This window comes from Pyxicephalus adspersus, chromosome 5 (genome assembly GCF_032062135.1).
Source record: "Pyxicephalus adspersus chromosome 5, UCB_Pads_2.0, whole genome shotgun sequence".
In the NCBI taxonomy this organism is placed as follows: domain Eukaryota; kingdom Metazoa; phylum Chordata; class Amphibia; order Anura; family Pyxicephalidae; genus Pyxicephalus; species Pyxicephalus adspersus.
Genome location: NC_092862.1, coordinates 65,230,974 through 65,252,188, shown reverse-complemented (window position 1 = coordinate 65,252,188; position 21,215 = coordinate 65,230,974). Strand labels below are relative to the sequence as shown.

General features: G+C 38.0%; 2 protein-coding genes across 3 annotated transcripts in view; both read left to right on the top strand.

Moving 5' to 3' along the window:
- RIPK1 (receptor interacting serine/threonine kinase 1) overlaps positions 1 to 16,494 on the top strand; it is a 24,489-nt gene extending 7,995 nt beyond the window's left edge. Inside the window, exons 6-13 of one of the 2 annotated variants that reach the window (XR_011920854.1) lie at positions 883 to 1,032; positions 1,426 to 1,502; positions 3,129 to 3,219; positions 4,588 to 5,169; positions 7,986 to 8,063; positions 9,728 to 9,868; positions 12,180 to 13,186; positions 14,093 to 16,494. Coding sequence is in view for 1 of the 2 variants with exons in the window: in XM_072411783.1 (XP_072267884.1) it covers positions 883 to 1,032; positions 1,426 to 1,502; positions 3,129 to 3,219; positions 4,588 to 5,169; positions 7,986 to 8,063; positions 9,728 to 9,868; positions 12,180 to 12,478 (1,418 nt within the window). In the remaining variant the exon portion in view is untranslated. Of the gene's footprint in view, positions 1 to 882; positions 1,033 to 1,425; positions 1,503 to 3,128; positions 3,220 to 4,587; positions 5,170 to 7,985; positions 8,064 to 9,727; positions 9,869 to 12,179 lie in introns of both variants that reach the window. The other variant, XM_072411783.1, reaches the window with a different exon arrangement.
- Positions 16,495 to 16,626: 132 nt separating this feature from the next.
- BPHL (biphenyl hydrolase like) overlaps positions 16,627 to 21,215 on the top strand; it is a 16,243-nt gene continuing 11,654 nt past the window's right edge. The window contains exons 1-3 of the mRNA XM_072411784.1: positions 16,627 to 17,987; positions 20,104 to 20,207; positions 20,797 to 20,963. Of these exons, the coding sequence (XP_072267885.1) occupies positions 17,893 to 17,987; positions 20,104 to 20,207; positions 20,797 to 20,963 (366 nt within the window). The 5' untranslated portion in view covers positions 16,627 to 17,892. The remainder of the gene's footprint in view (positions 17,988 to 20,103; positions 20,208 to 20,796; positions 20,964 to 21,215) is intronic.

Genomic DNA, 21,215 nt, shown 5'->3' with positions numbered 1-21,215 from the left:
CCCACAGCATCGCGGGATCGGGTGAGTATGATTTTTTTTAATTACCGGTATATTTAATATGTATTCGGTGTATAAGACGCACCCACTTTTCCCCCCCAGTTTTGGGGAAGAAAAAGTGCGTCTTATAGTCCGAAAAATACGGTACTAATTTATCATACCCCAGTTTCTATCTAACCAAAGCTTCCTATATGATTTGCTGAATCACCCAGCTTCACTGATGAAAGTGTATCCTCTCCAGTCTTGGAGAGCTTCAATAACTCAGACCCATAAAGGACATTACTGTGTTATGTTACAGCACTGAATGTTCCCTATTCTTCAGTGGTCATATGCTATATTTCTAAGAGGTTTACGGTTTTTAGGATTTTAGTAATCTCACTACATGCAATTAGAAGCTCGCTAGATTATCTGGCAAGACAGGTAAAACAGGTATTTTTGCCACTTTTAGAACAGGCATAACAAAACATTTTCAATAGTATATTTAGCAGACCAAAAGAAAACAATTAAAATAAGTTTATTGTTACTGATTACAAAAGCTTTCAATAAAGATTCAGAAAGCTTTATGTTGATCATAGACATAAGGACAATGCTCTTTAGTGAAAGAAGATCAGAAAAGTGCTATGAGGAGTCATTCACTAAGCATGAACATTCAAGCAGAGCAGAGTATACATGCATGGAGCATTGTCAGGGTTTCAGGTTGCACCATTTAGTGGGAACCCTAAGGTTAACCAACACCAAAAATCAGGAAAGGGATGGTGTACTGTAGAAGCGCAACAGAGGCTCTAATCCTTTCCTGCTTTGTCCAAAAAAAAAAGATTGCTGATTTTAGACTTTAAAAAATAATGAATGAATGTCCTATTGTTTTTAATTTGTTTGTTTTCTTAGATGTCATTAATGAAGCACAACTGTCAATATGTGTGCAAGACGGCCAAAGACCAGACATGACAGAGGATATTCAAGAGAGCCTAAAAGAGGCAGCGGACCTCATGAAGGAATGCTGGAAGGATGATCCAAATGAAAGGCCTTCTTTTGAAGGTAAGTTTTTAGAAGGAAAGTTTTTAGAATAGATATAATATTTGATGCATACAGAACATCACAACTTTTTTCTTCTTAGCTGAGCACAGTTCTTGCATGGACTTTTCCTGGTTGTATATCCTTTAATATGCAATGCATACATAAGTACATGGATGAATAGAGGTAGTCTACTAAAACTCATGTAGCCAATTAATTCAGGCTTAGTATTAGGCCCAGTCAACTAGAAGAAGAGAGTTACAAACAAAGCCTGGAGAGCTAAGTGGTTCTTGCACCTAGACAAAAAAAAGTCCAAGATGACATCTGTTCCCTTAATATAATTATGGACAGGAGAGGAAATAAAACGGAAATGCAGTTTTAGTTGAATATGATTCCTGTGTATCACTTGTGTTGCAGACTGTGAAAAACAATTCATGCCTGTGTATTGTGAAAAATATGAAAAGGACATTAAGCGGGATATGGCTAAATTGCAGGCAAGTACAAAATTACTGTAATATACTATATACTGTATATTTAGGCTTAACATATAATGCTCTGGACGAGGAAGAAAAGTATAGGCATGTTTTATTTAGGGCAGAAAATGAACCAGTCATAACTCAGTTTTCCAAAAAAACTATAGTTTTAAACCCAGTAGCATAACTACAGGCCACTGGACCCCAATGCAGCATTTGTACCTGTGCCCCAGTCACAATTCTGCACCTTTTTTACTCACAGCACAGCCAGGCCCACTGAGAGTAGACTCCTCCATGGTTACAAGCCTCCTTAGAGCAGGTACCACCCACAGTGACCCCCCACATAAGTTCAAGACCTTCTTCAGTGCAGATACATCTCAACTGCAAACCTCTTGCAATGCAGACCCCTCTGGGTCAGACTCCCACTAGGGGTCCCAAAGCGGAATTTGGACCTGGGTCCTACCCTCTTTTGCAATTCTGGAGAAGACCTCCTCTGTGACGGACCCCCTCACAGCCCACACAGTGACAAACCCGCTCATTGCAGACCTACCTGCTCCAATGCTTTTGCAGTGGCTTCAGCAGAATAAGTAGAATGGGTAACTGACAGGTGCAGATGCACAAGGAGGGTGCTGCTTCATAAGCCTGGAAGTGAACCTTGTCCCAGCCCAAGTTCTGGCTAGCACCACATTTTGCTGTGGGTCTGTATACAGAGCCTGGTCTTGTTCACCTTTTAGTATTCACCCATCTTGACATCCCAAAGTGATGGATGGACCTTTGGACCTTTGCAAGATGATACTGGACCTTTGGAAGTAGGGGCCTGGTTGCCATTGCGACCACTAAAACCCCCCATCCTACGCCAGTGTTGAAACTCACATCCTGAAACACATTTAGCACAGTGCTATATATAGAGCAATTAAAACTTGTGCACCTGAGTGAAAGTTATGGATCTTTGCAATATGTAAATGTTTATGATGGTAAAGTACCAATGTTGTAGCAGGAACATTGCCATTACAGGATAGCACAATAAACTTTCCTAAAACAAGGACCAAGAAGAATACATTAACAATACCATGTATTAACACATTTATAAAATTTGGTAAAAGAATGTACATATAGTAACACATATATATCAATACCATGATACAGCAGAATGGAGCCAAAATATGATATAAGCTTTCAGTCCTGGAGGAAATACATTATGTGAATTACCAGGACTTTGATACTAAATTGAGGTCTATTTAAAAAGCCTTCATCCACAAAAAAATGTTTCAGTGAATGTCATATTCACTGCTTTATAAATAGTGACATTATGTGAGATAGCTTCTAATGAGATGAACACTATACTCTAAAACCCTGCTGTCCAACCTGAAACGGGCCATATGCTACCTTTTGGCACATTATTTTGTGGCCAACAGAGTCCCTGCAGTCTGTATTTCCCCTACTTCTACTGTTGATATTGTTCATAATATTTGGGCAATGGACAATGCAGAGCAAAATATAAAATGGTATAGTTCCAACATGCTCAAAAGGCTTCAGAATTGATGCTTTCCTACATTTTGACTACTGCATATGTCTCAATTTAAATGTGTAAAACTTTCTCTGCTATAGTATATACTATTTCATTAGTCTCCTTTTTAATACATTTAGAAAGAATACCCTAAACCAGAGCCATTTATTGCAAGGATGGCATCTTTGCAGATAGACTGTGATGCAGAACTTCCCAGTATGCAAACAAGAGGTATGTTATTAATTGTATTATTGTTAATATTAATAATCTTTATTTGTAGAATGTCAACATTTTACACAGCACTGTACAATAAATAGGGACTGGAAATCACAAATCTGCAGGGAGGAGGAGAGGACCCTGACAATGCTGTCTTCCCTTTATAATATAGCTTTGGAAAGATCTGGAATATTAGGTGCATAGTTGTTCATCATCACTGCCTATATTACGATAAATTCAGATTTCAGTATTTCCTCTTTTCTTACGCGTTTTGTAAAACCAGTTTACTTCTTCAGGAGTAGATTTAAGAGCTGCAACTTATATATATATATAAATTATCATTATATATATGATAATTCAGGCGCTTTAAAAAGCCTGAATTTCAAAAATAGGCTTTTAAAAGTCTCAGGTTAAATGCTGGGGAAACAAGCTGTGTAGACCCAGCCTAAAAGCTGATACATTCATTCAAAAATTTGGAAATTTTGTAGCTTCCAAGTTAAATATCCATTTTGTTTCTCTGTGTAGAAATCTTTTATCAGAATTACTACCTCTAGGGTCAGGATAGACCTTTTCTAGAGCAATAAATCTTCATTTTTTCTAGGTTGAATATATGGTACGTTCCCATATGATGACTCTAAGGGATCAACAATCTTCCACTTTTTATATTATAAAGATGTTTGTATATTCTTTTTTCGGAAAGGTCTTTTTTTTTCTAACATTGTACCTTCCGCAACTGCAAAAAGCTAAATATACCAGCCCTGTGGTGTTGCAGTCTACAAATCCATTCAACTTAATTTTTATATTTTTAGGGATAAGAAATTTATCAGAACCTCTCTAAATCCAATTACAGTAATTGCATTTACCACAGGGAAACATTTCTATTGATGCATCATTTTTTGTTGTTGACCAATTTTGAAAGTGACTTTTACCTAATTTATTTTTAAAGAGGGTAGTGTGTGGGTAGGGAGCTATAAATTTATTGATATTTGGATCAGACGTCAACAAGAGCCAGTATTGCTTACAAATATCAAGTAATTTATCATGTTGGTCAGAAAAACATGTAATTACACAGGTTTTAATGATTTGCTAGAACTCTATATAACTTTTTTGGACAAATCTACACTTAGTTCTGTGGTATGCCTTTTTTAGGGTTTTTTGGCTATAGCCGTGTGCTACTAATCTAGTTTGTAGCTCTTTCGCTGCCTGCTCAAAATCAGAACAATTTCTACAAATTCCTTTTGAACATTGTTTGGATGTGCGCTTGCTGCTGTTAAAATAGTATTACCCACAGTGGGTTTACAATAGGAATTTGAGGATAGGGTCAAATCTGGGTTGATTCGAATTTCTATGTCAATTTGTTCTCTATGTTTTGTTCTGCTCTAGATACGCCCCAATCACTGCATAGCTCCCTGGGTTTGGGACAACAAAATGTGAATGAGAATTTGTTTAGGGCTTCCAATGAGCCAGTAGAATGTGAGGAAGAAACACACAATGAAGATTTACAGCGAAAGCTACAAGATGAAATTAATTATCATCAGATGGGCAGTCGTTTTGACAATGTAACTAATCCTTCAAACTCAGCTAATCTAAGTGAGCTCAAAAGTCGTAGGGTGTTTAATGATCCAGGGAAGGCTACGTCTGCCAATCAACAGCAAAGCCCTCAACAACCTGCTCAAATGGCGCCAGGCCACACATATGAGCATGTCCCAAGGCCTTATGAGCTACACTATAACTATGTTTTGCCTAAGGAACACCAAAGAATGTTCAATCCACACCTTTCAGCTATGTCAACTAATACACCTCAACCAGAGGCACATCCTCATGCACAATGTGAAGACTTGCAAGGATTGCATGGTTCTATGGTGAATGATTATACTAAAGTTCCTGTTGCAGAATCGGGGAAGCCAACTCTTTTCCCACAGCACACAAACTATCCATTTGTAAGTGATATCAGCCACACAGTAGGTAAGTGTAAGCCTTACAGTATTGCTGATGCATGTTTTCGTTTAATGTCTACTTTGAATATTATTCACTGTACATGAGTTACTGATCAGACAGGAAAACCTATACTAAAAGGATAGAAAAAGTTGTTGTAGCTAAAATCTCATTCTGAAACCTTTTTGTAACCTTTAAATAGCTTAACAGTTCAACTTTTATCAGAATTTTCTGTGACATTGTTAGTAATAAATGCACTAATATCAGTGGTCAGTGAGGGTAAAAAATGTCCCAGTAATCGTGGGAACAAATAATGTCTCAATGTCTCTGACAGTAAAACATGCCCTCAATGCGTCATGCGTCAATGGTCATAATGGTGCCCATGTGTCAATGAAGAAATGATTTCACTGTGCCAATAGGAGCAAAATGTCAGTTAAAGGAATGACGCCCTTGGGTCAGTGCCTCCTACCTAAGGGACTTAAAGCTGAAGTTAGACTTTTTTTGTTTCTGTTTGAAGAGAAGCTGGATAGTGTTCACTATTAATGTTGAACTAAATGTAAAAAAAAGGTGTAAGCACAAAGGTCTTTTATTGAAGAAGGAACAGGAGATGTACTTTCTGCACAGACACAGCTCAGCATATGTTGCCAGAAATCTTGGCATACCCCTGGCTGCAAATGCAAGAGAGTTATGTCATAGGTGGACATAGCCTGGTGCAGTGCTGTTTTCTACTCTACTCCAGAAACCAAATCTGTAGATCATCAATATGATATAAGTGTAAGGAAACATGTGGGCAGACATGGGGAAGCTGGTGAGGGCTGTGGGTCCTGTTTGCCCACCCAAGCATCTCAGATTGAGATGATATGGACATTTTTCAGAACATGGGTATCCTTTTTTTTCAGATAGTAATGTACATCTGATAGACTGCAATGCTGTAGCTCATTACTAAGTTGGCAAAAAAAAGAATTAGTAAAGTGTAAAAGTAAAATAGTGCTTTTAAATGATTAATTTGTTTAAGCTTAAGTCTACGGAACTGCTGAGGTATCTTCACTATGTCTTTCCTGGCAAAGTGACCCAAACTGTCCAAAAACGTTTTTGCCAGGTAAATCTGTATTGGTAGCTTCAGAAGGTTCTAAATTTATTTCAATCTAACATCAGGTTTAAAACAAAACACAACACAATCCACGTCCATTATTCAATAGTTTGTAGGACCACCTTTATTAGTGATCACTTGAAGTCTTTGTTTTCTGTATGGCCTTATAAGTCTGTCATATATTTGTGGAGGAATCCAATTTCCTTTATAACATTGCTTTAGTTTGTTGAGGTTTGTGTGCTATTGTAATACGCACTGCACCTGTCAGGTTGAGGTCTGCACTTTAACTGGGCCATTGCAACACCTTAATTCTTTTTTTTTCAGTCATTGTACATTTGCTGGTGTGCTTGGGATAATTGTTCTGTTGCATGACCCAAATATAGCCAAGCTTTAGCTGTTGCACAGATGGCACACACTTGTTTCAAGAATACTTTGTTATACAAAAGAGATCATGGTCAACTCAATGACTACAAGGTGCCCAAGTACCTCTGCAAGTCCAAATCAGTACAACTCCAGCATTGTGCTTGAAAGATGGTATGATGTGTTTGCGCTGATATGCTGTGTTCATTTTTTTCTAAACATGACACTGTGTATTATAGCCAAATATCCCTTGTCTGTCCAAAGGACATTCCTCCAGATGTCCTGTGGTTTGTTCAAATGCAACTTTGCAACCCTAAGTCATGATACCATATTATTTTTAGAGAAAACATGCTTTCTACTGGCAACTTTTCAAAAATGTTGTATTTTCTTGTTCATACTGTCATGAACTTTCATTTTTAACTTACTAACTAAGGCCTTTAGAGTCTAAGATTTTGGGTTTTTTTGCAATTTGGGCATTGCATAGTCTGGGTGATTTTGCAGGAATGTCCACTCCTAGGAAGATCTAGCAACTGTCTTGAATGTTTTCTACTAGTGAATAATCTTTCTCACAGTAGAATGACTGACTTAAAATTATTTGGAAGTGGCATTATAACCCTTCCCAGGTTGAGGGTCAGCAAAAATTATTGCTCTAGGACCATTGCTGCCTACCATTGGCTTTCCTCCTTAGCATTATGTTAACACACACCTGAATGCTCCAAAACATTTGTAGAGGTGGTCACATTTGCTGATAATCAATGAATCAAGTGAAATAAATTAGCAGCACCTAGCTGCTACTGTCTTTCCTAATTCCTATAGAAATAGTAAGAGTGTACCTAATTTTTTATGTATTTATGGGTAAATCTGGTTTTGTTAGCATTTTGCAATAAAAAAATACATTGTAATCAATATACAGAAAAATAAATGAATAGGTTACAACCCTAAAGTACAAAGCGACACAGCTGTATCCATGAAGTAAATTACAGGTCAGCAGAAAAAGAAACGGGGATCAGGAAACACATTGAACACATCTGTATGGGCTGAGGTTGTATTTACCTAATTTTACACCCTGCTAAGGACTATATGGTTTTTTTTTTACTCTTGATGTCTTAATATTGAAATTTTACACTGGAAAGAGGATGTATTTTTTTTTGTTTTTATGAATTTATGTAGATTGTAATTTTTGTAGACATTGTAATAACTGGACATTTATATGTTCTGCACAAGTGCCCATCAAAACTTTACAGCTTAAAAGCAGATCAGTTTCTATTTCTGTTGTTTTTTTTTACCTTACAGTATATGATACATCAGTATGCTGTTGTCTTTTAATAAAGCCGAACATTTTACGTGTTACCTTTGCTTTTTTTATATCAATTTATTTTTATTTTTTTAATATTAGGTACAATTGGGAATAACTTTTTTCCTAAGGGAAACTTTGGTTGGTCAGAAAGTTATGCTCCGGCCAGTTACAACACAGGTAAGGTCTAACAGTAGCAGTTACAACATGCATTCTGGTTATAAAATGAAGTGACTATAACATTTAGTAGTAAACATTTTGAAATGTATATGTATACTTTATATGTTCTTTATGTGCATTTTTCTTTTCTGGCTGTTGCTTTAACATGCTTCCCTGTTTTCTGTCTCATTTTTCCCACTATGCCTCTTTAAGGTATAAGCAGGCACTGTATTTTTCACCTTTTTCTCCTTGCCTCTCTCATTTGACCTCTCATTCCAGTTGTGTTAGGCAGCACATTCACCTATAGTCATCCTACTTGAAAGAGAGTAAGAGGCAGTAAGGGGGGCTGTACTATATATCACTCCCTTTCCTCTCCGAATCCATGGCTCCATGTGGGTAGTTATGGCTATAGTTGTGCCTCTGGACAGGACATTCCTCTCCAGGGGCTTTAGGGACAGGAATTCATAGGATAGTGTTCACTAATAATGTTGAACTCAATGTAAAAAAAGAATTCTAAGCACAAAGGTCTTTTATTGGAGAACGAACAGGAGATGTACTTTCTGCACATGCACAGCTCAGCATATGTTGCCAAAAATCCTGGGATACCCCTGGCTGCAAATGCTCGAGAGTTATGTCATTCCAGCCTGGCCAATCAAAAGGCCAAAGATCCTAAACCAAAAAGAGGACTGGGTTAAGATGGCAGTGCCTGATGTAGGAAAAGTAAATGTACTTAAAAAGTACCAAACAGTCAGGTAAGTTTATTTTATTGCAGAAGGGGCATTACTTTCCTTTCTGCAATTAGGAATCTGCCTGCTCTAAATTTTTATTTTTTTTTTTACTTTAGTTACGCTTTAAGATAGAACATTTGTACTAAGCATGCAGGTGCCCATGACTATTGTTATGAACCCATTTAATAAACAGCAGCCTAGAGCAGCGGTCGTCAACCTCTTCGGACCGGCGGATCACTAAATTTACTGGCTTTGGACTGCACATGTGCAGGATAGTTAAGTGTCACTCAAAGGGGAGGAAACTTCCCCTTTAGTCATGTCATGATGCCAGAACCCGCCCATTCGAAGGCTCAGACCTGTGATGGGAGAGTGGGCAGATTGTGTCCAGAGACAAAACCCGCCCACCTCCTTGAGCCTGGGATCTGTGCGGGGGACATGGTTTGCAGCTCTTGTTGGTGCGTTTCATCCTAGCAGGGTCCTTCTGACCCCGCTCGGGGTGCACAGGCAAGAGCCACGGACCACCAAAATTTTCAGTGGTTGGCAACCGCTGGTCTAGAGTATAGGGGTTAATATATAGGTCAGCAGTCCTATTAGTGGACAGAAGTCTTGAATTTACTTGCATATAAAAGGTGAACAACGGAAATAAGTGTAGCTTCCAAGTTACCTAATGGACATTGCTCCCTTGCTGCCTGAAATGCTGCTAAACTGCTGGTGATGGAGTAACACCTTTAGTCCAGGCAATGGTGGAGTAACCCTAAACCCTAAAGTCTAAAGTGCGATAACAGTACCATTTTTAAAAAGGAGATCAGCAATGGTAGCCTAATTATCTCTCTCAGTCCAGGTTTCCTTTAACAAGTTCATTGTGTGTAAGTGGAGGAATGTCCATACTGTGACAAGTATTTACATCCTATTGTGTAAGTCTGGATATTTATCATGCTTTTTGCTATTGATTTATAGATAAACCTATCAACGTAACTATATCAAACAGTAGAGCCGTTCAGATTGGAAATGGTAATTACATGTTAGTTGAGAACCCACCACCAACGAATATGCATTTTACTCAGAATATGAATCATGAGCAGTATCAACATTTGTTCGGTATGTATTGATTTTTGTTTATGAGATTTAATCTTGTCACTAATTATTTCTTCCCTACCTATTACTCTAATCACAATTACCTGATTGGAACATGAATTTCCTTTTGGAAGGCGAGCATGAATTTTATGTAACAATCCCATACAATCTGTTTTGTTTGTGTAGCAACACATAATGCCATAGTGGTGCTTTATGAATGCCCCTTACAGAGATTCTTTTTCCCCAACCACTGTCCATGTTTTGTGGATAGTCACAATGATAGATAAACACCAGTAAGTGTTCCACTTGTGCTAATCTAAGGATATCTGTATAACTTGCAATGTTGGTGGGAAATTGAACGCTGGTTTAAAACATTTTTAGCCATTACATATACAGTATAGAAAAGAATCACCCCCTCTGAAATATTCACATTTTGTTGCTTTGCAAATGAAGACACAGAAAACATATTTTTCAAGCTCCACGTCCAATGCATACCATCCAAAACACTTTTTTGATGATATACAGTAATAGTACCAGTTACAAAAATCACCAAGATACATGGATGATCACCCTCCCTGTGCACACTTTGTGGAACCCCTTTTTCTTTAATTCTAGCCTTGGGTATTTTAGGATACTTCTCTACCAACTGTGCACAGCCAGCCACTCTTCTTTGAAGAACTGTTCAATCAGATTAGGACTACGATTTAGACATTTACCTTTTTTACATCAGAATAATTTCTTCAAGAAATGAACTGTCTTTTGCTCCATTTTTTCTGTCCTGGCAAGTGCCCCAGTCCCTGCTATGGAGAAACGCTCCCAAAACAGAATGCTACCACCTCTGTACTTTACTGTAGGTGATTCTTTTGGCTTGTGAGCTGTATTGGCTTTCCACTGGATATGTTGAGGCTAAATCATTTTATTTTGGTGCTATCTGATCATAAAACCTTTTACCAATTGCAACGCTCAATCAAGACTTATTATGGTCTTTCTTGAGTGGTGGCTTTTTTCTTGCAACCGTCACAAATAAGCCAAATTGGTGGATCATTTGTACTATGTCACATGCACACAATGACCATTTTTTGCCATAAATGGCTGTAACTGCTTCCATGTTGCCATAGGCAAATAGAAATATTAACCATTATTGGTTTATAAAGGCTGTTCTCCTATTTTATGATCACATCTGCAGTTAAAACAAAGTGAATAAAGACAACTCACCAGCCAGTGTAATACTGCAACACCCTCATAATAAGCTTCAGAAGCAGCAAACTCATATGCGTAAAGGACCCAGAACACTGACCTAAACAGAACCTTTGGTGATATTTATATTGCATTGCTTCTACCTCCCACCAACTCTCCCAGTTTTATATTTGCCTAGCCCTAAACCTGGAGATTCTGTACTGATTCATGGTAAAATCCATGTTGCTGGACCTATGCATACATACAAGCTCAGTAGATGAGTACAAGCTCACGTTCCAAAGTTCTCTTTAGAAATAGGATTGCAGAGCTGTTTAGGCTCCTATGTACTCTATATTTCTACTTCTGTCATGTCAAATGTCTTGAAAAATCTATGAACCTCTCTTCATTTCTGCAAGATAACTAATTGTTCTGTACTCCAAGATAATTAGCCCTATTGAGATAACACAGGGAGTGTGCACATGACAGCTATGTGTTTCTGACATGATCAGGTATTTTTCTCCACTTTAATCAGATTTAGGCATATTGTTAATTCCTATGTCTGCTTTGTCAAATGTATATTTAACAGGACAAGAGGGAGCAAATGAGAGAGGTTTATTGTTATGGTTTTCTTATATTTGTAGCTGACATTGCACGCTTCAATACGAAAATGCTAGAAGCCTAGCTGTGTCTGACGTCAATATGCTTCAGTCCTCAAAACAATCATGCTGTAATTGAGTGTCATAAAAGTATATACTTTATACTTGGTTTGAGTCAGCAGCTCATACAGTTGATGTTTTAGAATATCTAGCTTTCAGTAAAGCTAGTGTTCCTTACAGAAATTCATAGATCCAGTGCAATATCAATAGTTTATTTTAGAGCACACTTATAAAAACGGTTGGTTCTTCAATTTGCTCCATACCTCAAAAAAACTGCTGCCATTAATAATCTATCCAGAAAAACAAAATACTAGTTGCCTGAAGTGAAGTCAGCACAGCTACTATGTGTATGTTCTGGGACAATAACTCAAAGTTCCTAAGGCAGAGGGTCACTATCACAGTCAGGGAAGTTGTACTGTAATTTTGGGAGGAGAAGTGATCAGTGATGGCCATCTTTTAATACAGGTTACCTCAAAGTTGATTTTTTTATATGTGAATTTCAGGGAACAATTTATTAGTGAACGAACACCAGATTCATCTTCTGACAGAGAATCTGTCTAAGAAATGGAAGGAGTTTGCTCGCAAAGTTGGATTTCGGCAGCCAGAAATTGAAGAAATTGACCATGACTATGAACGAGATGGACTGAAAGAGAAAGTTTTCCAAATGTTGTACAAGTGGCAAATGAAAGAAGGATCTAAAAACGCTACAGTTGGCAAGGTTGCTAAAGCCCTGTATGATTTGGGAGAAAAAGACCTTCTAATGGAACTTATTCAGCTAAACAATGGTTGTGCAAACACCTAAAGAGTCCAACTTTGCCTAAATGCTTGTGTAGCAATTTGACCAAGGACCACCGAAAGCCTACTACTGTTTTTAAATTCAGACATTAAAGGCAGTCACAATTAGTTAATTAAACCTAACCCTAGCTACCCATAGTGCTTTCCAGCCCTAGGGGTAAGTGCTTACCCCAGAATTCATAGGAAAGTGCTTGGCTCTAGGACAATCTAGGTATCATTAAGGTAAAAGGGGAGGGGGGGGCATAACAGCATTCTTTTTTATTAGTTTTTCTAGGTACTTGGAAAGAAGAATGAAATCAAATAATCTGAATCTTCATCACAAAATTAGTGGTTTTCTATCAATAACAAATCATGCCAAGATCTTCTATCATTCCCAACATAGATTTTATTTCCATAGATCCAAGATTCCAAGATAGCATTTTGTTCCAGAAAGTACCAAGACTTTAAAGACTAGTTTAAATTTTCCTGTTGTGACTATAACACATGCAGACGTTGTGCCAAATGGACAAGTTTAGTTTTTTTTGTCCCATGGTAATCACTGGGCTCTCTCAGGAACATATGCATATAGCAAAACTCTGACTGATGCATTTTTGTCTTAGATCAGTGGTCACCAACTTTTTCGGACCGACGGACCACTAAACTCACCAGCTCCACACCGCGCATGCTGGGTGTCACTGAAAAGGGCAGAGTTACAGTGTATTGTATATTACATAAGGTAAAAAGAATACATATATATTTTTAAGACTTTTTAGGTTCTCCAAAATATAAATTTTATATGTTTAGATACTATGTAGTACAGCATTAGATCTACACTATAAACACAAAATGCAAACATGAAATAGGTTCCAAGCTTCCAAGTCAAGGTGAATTATGGCAGTAAGATTTGTTAAATTATTCCAGATTTATGGAATCCAATGCATCAAGCTCCACTGAACATAAAAATATCACTTTTAGGTGAACTAGCAGCTAATGTGAAATAATGTAATTGTATATATTTTGTACATATATTTACTCTTTAATCTTTAAAAAAAAAACATTCATTGTTGTATGAGCAATGGCCTGATGTGTGACAGTCAGTGGTACTAACCGGAGACTGCTGTGCTCATCCATAAAAGGCCACTAGGTGGCAGAATGAGTCTTAGTTTTAAATGCATTAAAATAAGTAATGGATAGGGATTCAAAAGGCTGTGAATAAAAATACAGCCAAATTATTGGGTGAAATAGTTATTAATACATCCTTTAGTATTTATATTACCTGTCTCTGTTCTTCAGTGTACCAGAAGTCAGACTGAGAGGTTATGTCATGGTAGGCAGTCAGGTATTGTATGTTAAAGTTGAAACATTTTACCAGAACAGGATCAAACAGAACATCCCATATACAAAGCTCCTGAAACGTTGTTCTGGCAGTAATGTATTTGCTCTACCTCCTGATGTCGGTGGTAATTAGGATCATTGCAACCAAAAGCCATCGTGACACAATGTTTTTAAAATATATATATAAATTGTACCTTTTTAAAAATGTGTATAGATCAATAGCAATGAGATCAGCCATGCATTAGTTATTGATGATAAAAACATGGAAATCTGATATATTATATTTTTTTTTTAAATGTGGCTGCAGCTGTTTTCTTTTTTGCTAAATACATAAGTCTGAATGCGGGAAGTGACATGTACCGGAGAAAGTGTACCGCAGAACCATCCACGATCACTGAACGAACGTCGCCCAATCAGATCCGCCAGGACGGTTTGTCGTTTCCAGCAGCATACCTCGTTCATCGCCGTCGCTGTTCACTTTTTTTGTACACTGATCAACAAACATTTTCTTGCCAAACAGATTAAAGTCATTTTAGGTTATGTTTGATGCACAGATTCTAAGTATGGTATTGTTTTTGCTAGATTGGCTCTAGTTTTTTAAATAATTACCTCAATAATAACCTCATAGAAAACTAATGAAACATGAAAATAAGGCAAAATTAAACTAGATATGCCTACGTATACAAAATTAAATTTTTGAAAAAATGTCAAAATATTCTATATTCAGTATATTTACAGAACTAATCACAAAGAAGTAATTGAAAAACTTGGTTTTTATGGTTTCCTTTTGTGCTGATGATCAGAACAATCACATTGAAGGCCCCAGCAGTAGTCTGCCATCATGTGTCTATCCCATATTCCCTGATACCTTTCTTCCATCACCTTTATATCTTGATGGAACCTCTCCCCTTGTTCGTCACTGATATCGCCAAGGTTTTATGGAAATTTTTGCAAATGGCTAAGGAGATAGTGTACCTTTATGCTCATAATAGCACCCAAATTTTTAAAATTTAGGAGCACATTTTGTACCAGTTCTTCATAATTTTGTACTTTATGGTTACCCAAGAAGTTCTTAAGAAACCATGGCATAGCTGTGCCAGGCAGAAGCTTCAGTATCAGTCATGTAACTTGTGAAATTTGAATAATTTACCAGTTCTGGGGTCCATCAAAGATTCCTGCTTTTAATTTTTCAGTACTCAGTCCAGGAAAGAATCTACAAATGTATTTGAAGCAATCACCGTCCTATATCAGAGCTCTAACAAATTGCTTAATTAATCCCAACTTTATGTGTAGTGGAGGGAAAATGATTTTTTCCTTGTCTACCATTGGCTCCATTAATCTACCATTAATGATGTTCACTGCACCTTTTTTTATGTTTTCCCTTGGAGTCCATGTCACTTTTTCCAGTGATCCTGCTTTGCTCCACTATCCCACAAGCAGATGAAACATGAGTACTTTGTGTATCCACTTTGCTGTCCAAGTAGAAAGTTCACCATTTTTAAATCAACACACATGGACCATTGGTGTTTATGACAGCAATACTTTTTTAAGACCATTTTGATATTTTCATATTCTTCTTTAAGTTTTGTTGAGTGACCAATTGGATTTGATTCATAGCAGTTACCATTATGCAGTAAAACAGATTTCAAACTTCGAGTGGAACTGTCTATGATAAGCTGACAGTCTTTTGCTCGGTGTTCTAGTACTCCCATATGGGCTAGTAGTCCAGGGATGTTACAACAGTACACAAAGTCTCCATCTTCACTGAAATATGGTTGGAGTGTCACCTCTCTTGTCCTATAAACCGGTATTTTAAATTCTGGTCTCAGACAGTTCTTTTCTTTTAGCCTGGATGCTAAAAGTTCGGATGCTTGTTTTGACAGACTTGGATCATGTAATAAATCATTCAGCTCTTCTTGGGAGAACTGCTGGTTTGATGAAACACTTCCTTCATATTCACTTCCACTGCTAACTTCTGGATTACACTCCAAACTCTGTATATCCTTCATGTCAGAAACTGGAATATCAGGGAGTGTACTGAACACTGGTATGGGAACATCATCACCGTGCGGCACAGGTCGTCTGGCTAATTCCAAATCAGGGTACTCCCACTTGTTTTTCTTGTAACGATTGAAACCTTTTACAATCACTGCACAAAAATAACAATCATTATGATGATTTTTGGGCTCTCGCCATATCGTAGGTACACTAAATTTTAAGCTTTTCAGTTTTCCATTTTTCCACTGACACTCTACACAAGTTTTGCATACCATATGGGGAGCCCAATATTTATCTTGGTCTCCAAGTTTAATACCAAAATATAAAAGATTTGCTTGTGTCACACATTCTGTTATGTTTCTTCTCTGTTTTTGCTGAGAATTTTCACTACAAATGTAGCAAAATACATTAGGTTCATTTAAACAACTTCTTGAAGAACTCATATTTCTGTAAAAAAGAAAATTGTATGAATTAAAAAAGGCAAATGAAAGTTTCATGAAAATAATGCTACATTTAATATATAAAATGCAAAACATCAGTGAAAGTTAAGATTGATAATAATATGCTGTGTTAACGTGTTGTTGGTAAAATCGTCTATTCCGATTCCTGTAAGAACCAGAGCCAATTCAAATAAACTGATGTCTTTTCTGGATTCAGCAGACCTGAAATACACTAAATATATTAAAAAAAACCTTGGAAAGTGAAAAAAAACTTTTTTTTGGGCTGTGTTATAGGACGATAAATTGCAATTGCATGTGTGTACGTTGCCTAAGCCCTTCAATGATCCAGGTATATCCTGTGACTATATATGTTCCAGCATTCATTTGTGCACCTGTGACCTTTGGTCTCCATCTGCTACACTTCTGGTTACCAACTTCTGCCAGATCCTGACTGTGCCTAATTGCTGCCTTCCATGACTTGTTTCTGACTAAAATTTTCTGCCATTTTGGTACCTTGCTGTATGGCTCTACTGTGTGCTTAAGGGCCATAACCCGGCAGCAGTCCATAGCAAAGTCGATCTCCAAACGTGCAATGCTCTAGTGAATCTCCTAAACTCTTCTCATCTTGTCTGGACAAGCTTGCTCCAAGTGGATTCTGACTCTGGTAAGTGACAATATGGATGTAATGGGTTACAAACAACAGAGATAGCTGACCTCTTTTCTTGAGGGTTTCTCTTGAATGCCACTATAAAAAGTGAACACAGATAGTACTAAAAGAAGCAGAATCATAACTACGGTTATCAAAGGGTAACGGTGCGTGCTGCTGTCTAAGCAGGTGGTGGCAGTCTACCTGTGAGTGTGTGTTTGGCAAGGGGTAACAGATTAATTATTCTTGCCCCATGACAGAAATTCTCAGCCTGATGGTTTTTAGATTGTTGCTGAAAACTTTTGCGCAGGGTGCTGGAAAATCTTTGTGCAGGGTGAGTTTGAGAGAGCTGATCGTCACAGGTGATGTTACCTCATAAACAATGACTGTAACAAAGAAAAAAAAGGAAGGGTGGAATTCTGACTAGGTGAAGCTGGGGAATGTTCTGAGGTAAAAAGTGACAGAAAGCCTTTGCACCAGAATTTAAAGGGTGCAGTGCCACCTCAATGGACAGATTTTTTCCCTCCAAAAGGTAAACTGCCAATCAGGCTTAAGATTTATGGTAAACTGCATAGCAACATCTTCTCATGTTAGATTTTCTGCCCAGTGACACTGATAGCCTGTTACCTGAAAGAAATAGAAAAACAAGGAAACCCCCACCTCACAGATACACCTAAACAATGAGGCATAACAATTAAATGCTTAATACCTTTTCATAATAAAGGAGAAACAGAAAGGGGTGACAATTCCATGGTGACATCCCAACATTCACTTTCCTCATAGTAACAAAGGCACTGACTGAAAAATCAGAGTCACAGTGACTTACAGACAGCCATCCCAATTATGTAAATGGTGGCCTACTGCTGGCTGGTTGGTCTTATATGAATTGCAGCAACAAAAGGAAACTATGGGCTTATAGCTATTTATCCTGTAGAGGGCAGTGATGGCTGCCTGTCAGCTCTGTAGTAATCAGCAGGCAGACTGTTAGTTTAAAAGGGAGGATCCTCATGAGGCTGTGCAGACATGGCTGTGTCCTGTGTACTTCAGCGGGCTACTAATCCGCTCCTGCACGGTGTACTGCGGCCTGCACTGCCTCACTCACCCGCTGCACTTTTCTGGTAAAGGCCCTGAACCCTCTTCATTAATAACATGTCTTCTACAGGGTGACATACAATGTAAAATGGGACTGTTTTTTTTCGTCATAATGTGTTCCTGTTTCTTTGTTTATTAGAAAGCCTGAGTGTTTATAGTGAGGTGTCATAGTATGCAGGGGTGAGAGGAGAGCTGGGTCTTTGGTGTGTGAACTTTTTCTGCACATATTTTATACAGTGTCAGGTGACATTCCCACCTGTGTGCAGGTAGAAGGTGATGTGGCAGATAGAAGGTGATGCCATCTTGTTGGGTGCCCTCTGACATTAGCATCCCTCTTTTCTTGTCACCAAGGACACTGGGGTGAGAAGAGCAGACTAAAACCCTGTACAGATGTTCAATGCATGTTAGATGATTGTTGCTACAAGCTATCTTTTGTGATTATTTTCAGCGACAGATGAAAAACCACTGTACATAAAATATGTAAAGTTCCACCGATTCATGGGACTTTTAGGGCCAACAGACTTCAATTTTCACAATTATCTTAAAAGAAACGTACTTTAAAGTAAGTTTCTTAAAATACAAAATAATTGTAAATATCAAATTTTTTTGGCCCTAAAAGTCCCATGAATTGGTGGAACTTTACAAATTTTGGTACTGAATAGGGATGTGGCCATGATAGAATTAACAGGTTGGATAATGTGTTACTATGAGCACTGTACATACAGTGGGCCTTTCTGCTTTATGAAGAGGGAGGACTAGCGAGCAGTACCCACTGTGCCCTCCTTCATTGTAAGGGCACAGCAGTCCTTTTCCACAATAGATTGATGACTGGTGTTGGGGGACCAATGTACACATGATCAGAATCATCTGAAGTGGTCATAGCTTAGTTAGTTTACCTAAACTTAGAATTTTTACTTCACATAAAAGGGTAGACAACCCTTTAATGTAAGGTAAAATGTCTGTTTGTTTTTTTAAGAAAAAAAGGGCATAGCACCGCCCCCTAATGAATAGGAGCGCAAAGCCCCCTGGGAAACCTATTTCATACATCCCCGAAGGCTCTTGGCTGCTCCTTCTGTGCATGCCTGAGCATCTCGAGCATGCGCAGAAGGAGCCCCTTCATCAAAAGGGACAAAAAATCGGCACATTTTTTCCCATCTTCTTCACCCAATCTTGCACCTGTGTTGGGTAACATAGGAAGAAGAGAAAATGCCGGGGACCCAATGGAAAGAGACCTCTGATGAACTGCTCTACACACAAAACTGCACAGGTAAATGTTTGAGCATGGTCAAACCCATGATATTGGCAGAGTATATAGAGCTTAATAATATAAAGCTCTATGAAGTCGTCTTCCTGCATCCACTTTGACTCAAAGTTTGTTTACTTTGCCAACTAAGTGAATTTCGAGGTAAACTTGAACTTTGAGCAACACTACTGGAGTTTTTGCGCCTGATTTATTAAAGCTCTCCAAGTCTGGAGAGGAGAGGCTTTCATCAGTGAAGCTGGGTGATCTGGAAAACCTGGAATGGATCTGGTCCAGGATTCAAAACATTTGCTAGCAAATTACTTTTAGGAATCCATTTCAGGTTTGCTGGATTGCCCAGTTTCTCTGATGAAAGTGTATCCTCTCCAGCCTTGGACAGCTTTAATAAATCAGGCCCATTGCTATTGGTCCAACAGTGAACAGTGTCTCTGGAACACAAGAACAAAACTTAAGGGAAATCTGTTTTGGAGACAAGTCTATTAGTGGATGTCCTTTTGCTTCGGAGAAAAAGATTCCAATGACTGCAGACTCTTTTGGGCAGGAAGTGAAATCTCCTCAATGGGATAGCTGAAATAGACCTCACAGGGCCTTACCTATTTTCCTAATTTTACCTAATTTGTCAATGCAATGCAATGTGCTGGTAAGGTGCGTTTGGGGGTGATCATTGGTTTTAATAGTACAAAAGTATTACATTTACTGTATGTGTAAATGCAATACCTCTCAGGTCTATTTTACTAAGTTACTGCAAGAATAAGTGGTAAACTGTTCCTGTCAACCATCTGTCATATATTCTTTCCTGATAAACTTACGAGATGTTTTATTGTTCATGCAGAGGATCTACTGTACTTTCTGTGCTTTAACATAAAATTTTTTTCTTTCAGTACTTCAGTCACTTCAGGAAGAGTGAAAATCAATGGTGGTAATCTTCATTACCAGCGCACTGGTAGAGGTGATCATGCAGTCCTATTACTCCCAGGAGTACTAGGTAGGGTTCCAAAGTGTGCAGAATATAAGTCTGAAAAATATATATTTAGTTCAATTTTGTAATGCATGCATATTTTCCCATGTTCTATGTTTTGCTGAAAGTACTAACTACTGTTCAAACTATTTTGCTGAAATCCAACTAACTACAATTTGGAAAACCGTCTGAATTACAGAACACTTCTCCATATTTTATGTAGATGAAAGAGGGAGGTGTTCTGTAGCTCAGCAATGGTAGGTTGAAGAACAATGTCAGGGGGCCACTGTACACATGCTAAATTTTTTCACAAGTGTTCTCTCATCTTGGGTGACAATTCTCTAGCATTTGTATGTAGCTTTAGACTGATGATGTTGTTCAAAGCAATAAAACCCAAATAACTCACTTTAAGGCTATTGCCACTTCAAAGCTGCCTCCCGAGTCCCACTGGGCTTTAAGATATTACATTGGGGGTATGCTAAAATAGCTAAGTTATAGTCTTCTCAGTCTTTCTGGTATTCAGCTGTAGGTTTCATTTGTCATATTAGTAACTAACCCAATACATAAAACTGTAACTTTTTTTTGTTTAATTATATTTTGGTTTTTATTTGTACAGGAAGTAGTCAGACAGACTTTGGACCTCAGCTCAAACAATTCAATAAGAAGGATTTTACATTAATTGCTTGGGACCCTCGTGGATATGGACTCTCTATTCCACCACATCGGGACTACCCTATGGACTTTTTTGAAAGGGATGCAAAGGATGCCATAGACTTAATGAAGGTAATACATTTTCTAATTACGCTTTTATACTTTTTATACACACATATGTATATGTGTGTGTGTATATATATATATATATATATTAGAAAGTCACCGATTTGATTTGATGAATGCCGATCGGCGCCGATTGATTTGATGAATGCCGATCGGCGCCGCCTTCGTGGGCGGGCACAAGTGCCGCACGCTGGATCTCAGGGGAACACAGGAGGAAAACAGACAGAGGCTGACAGCAGCCAGTGTCTGTGTTCCTCC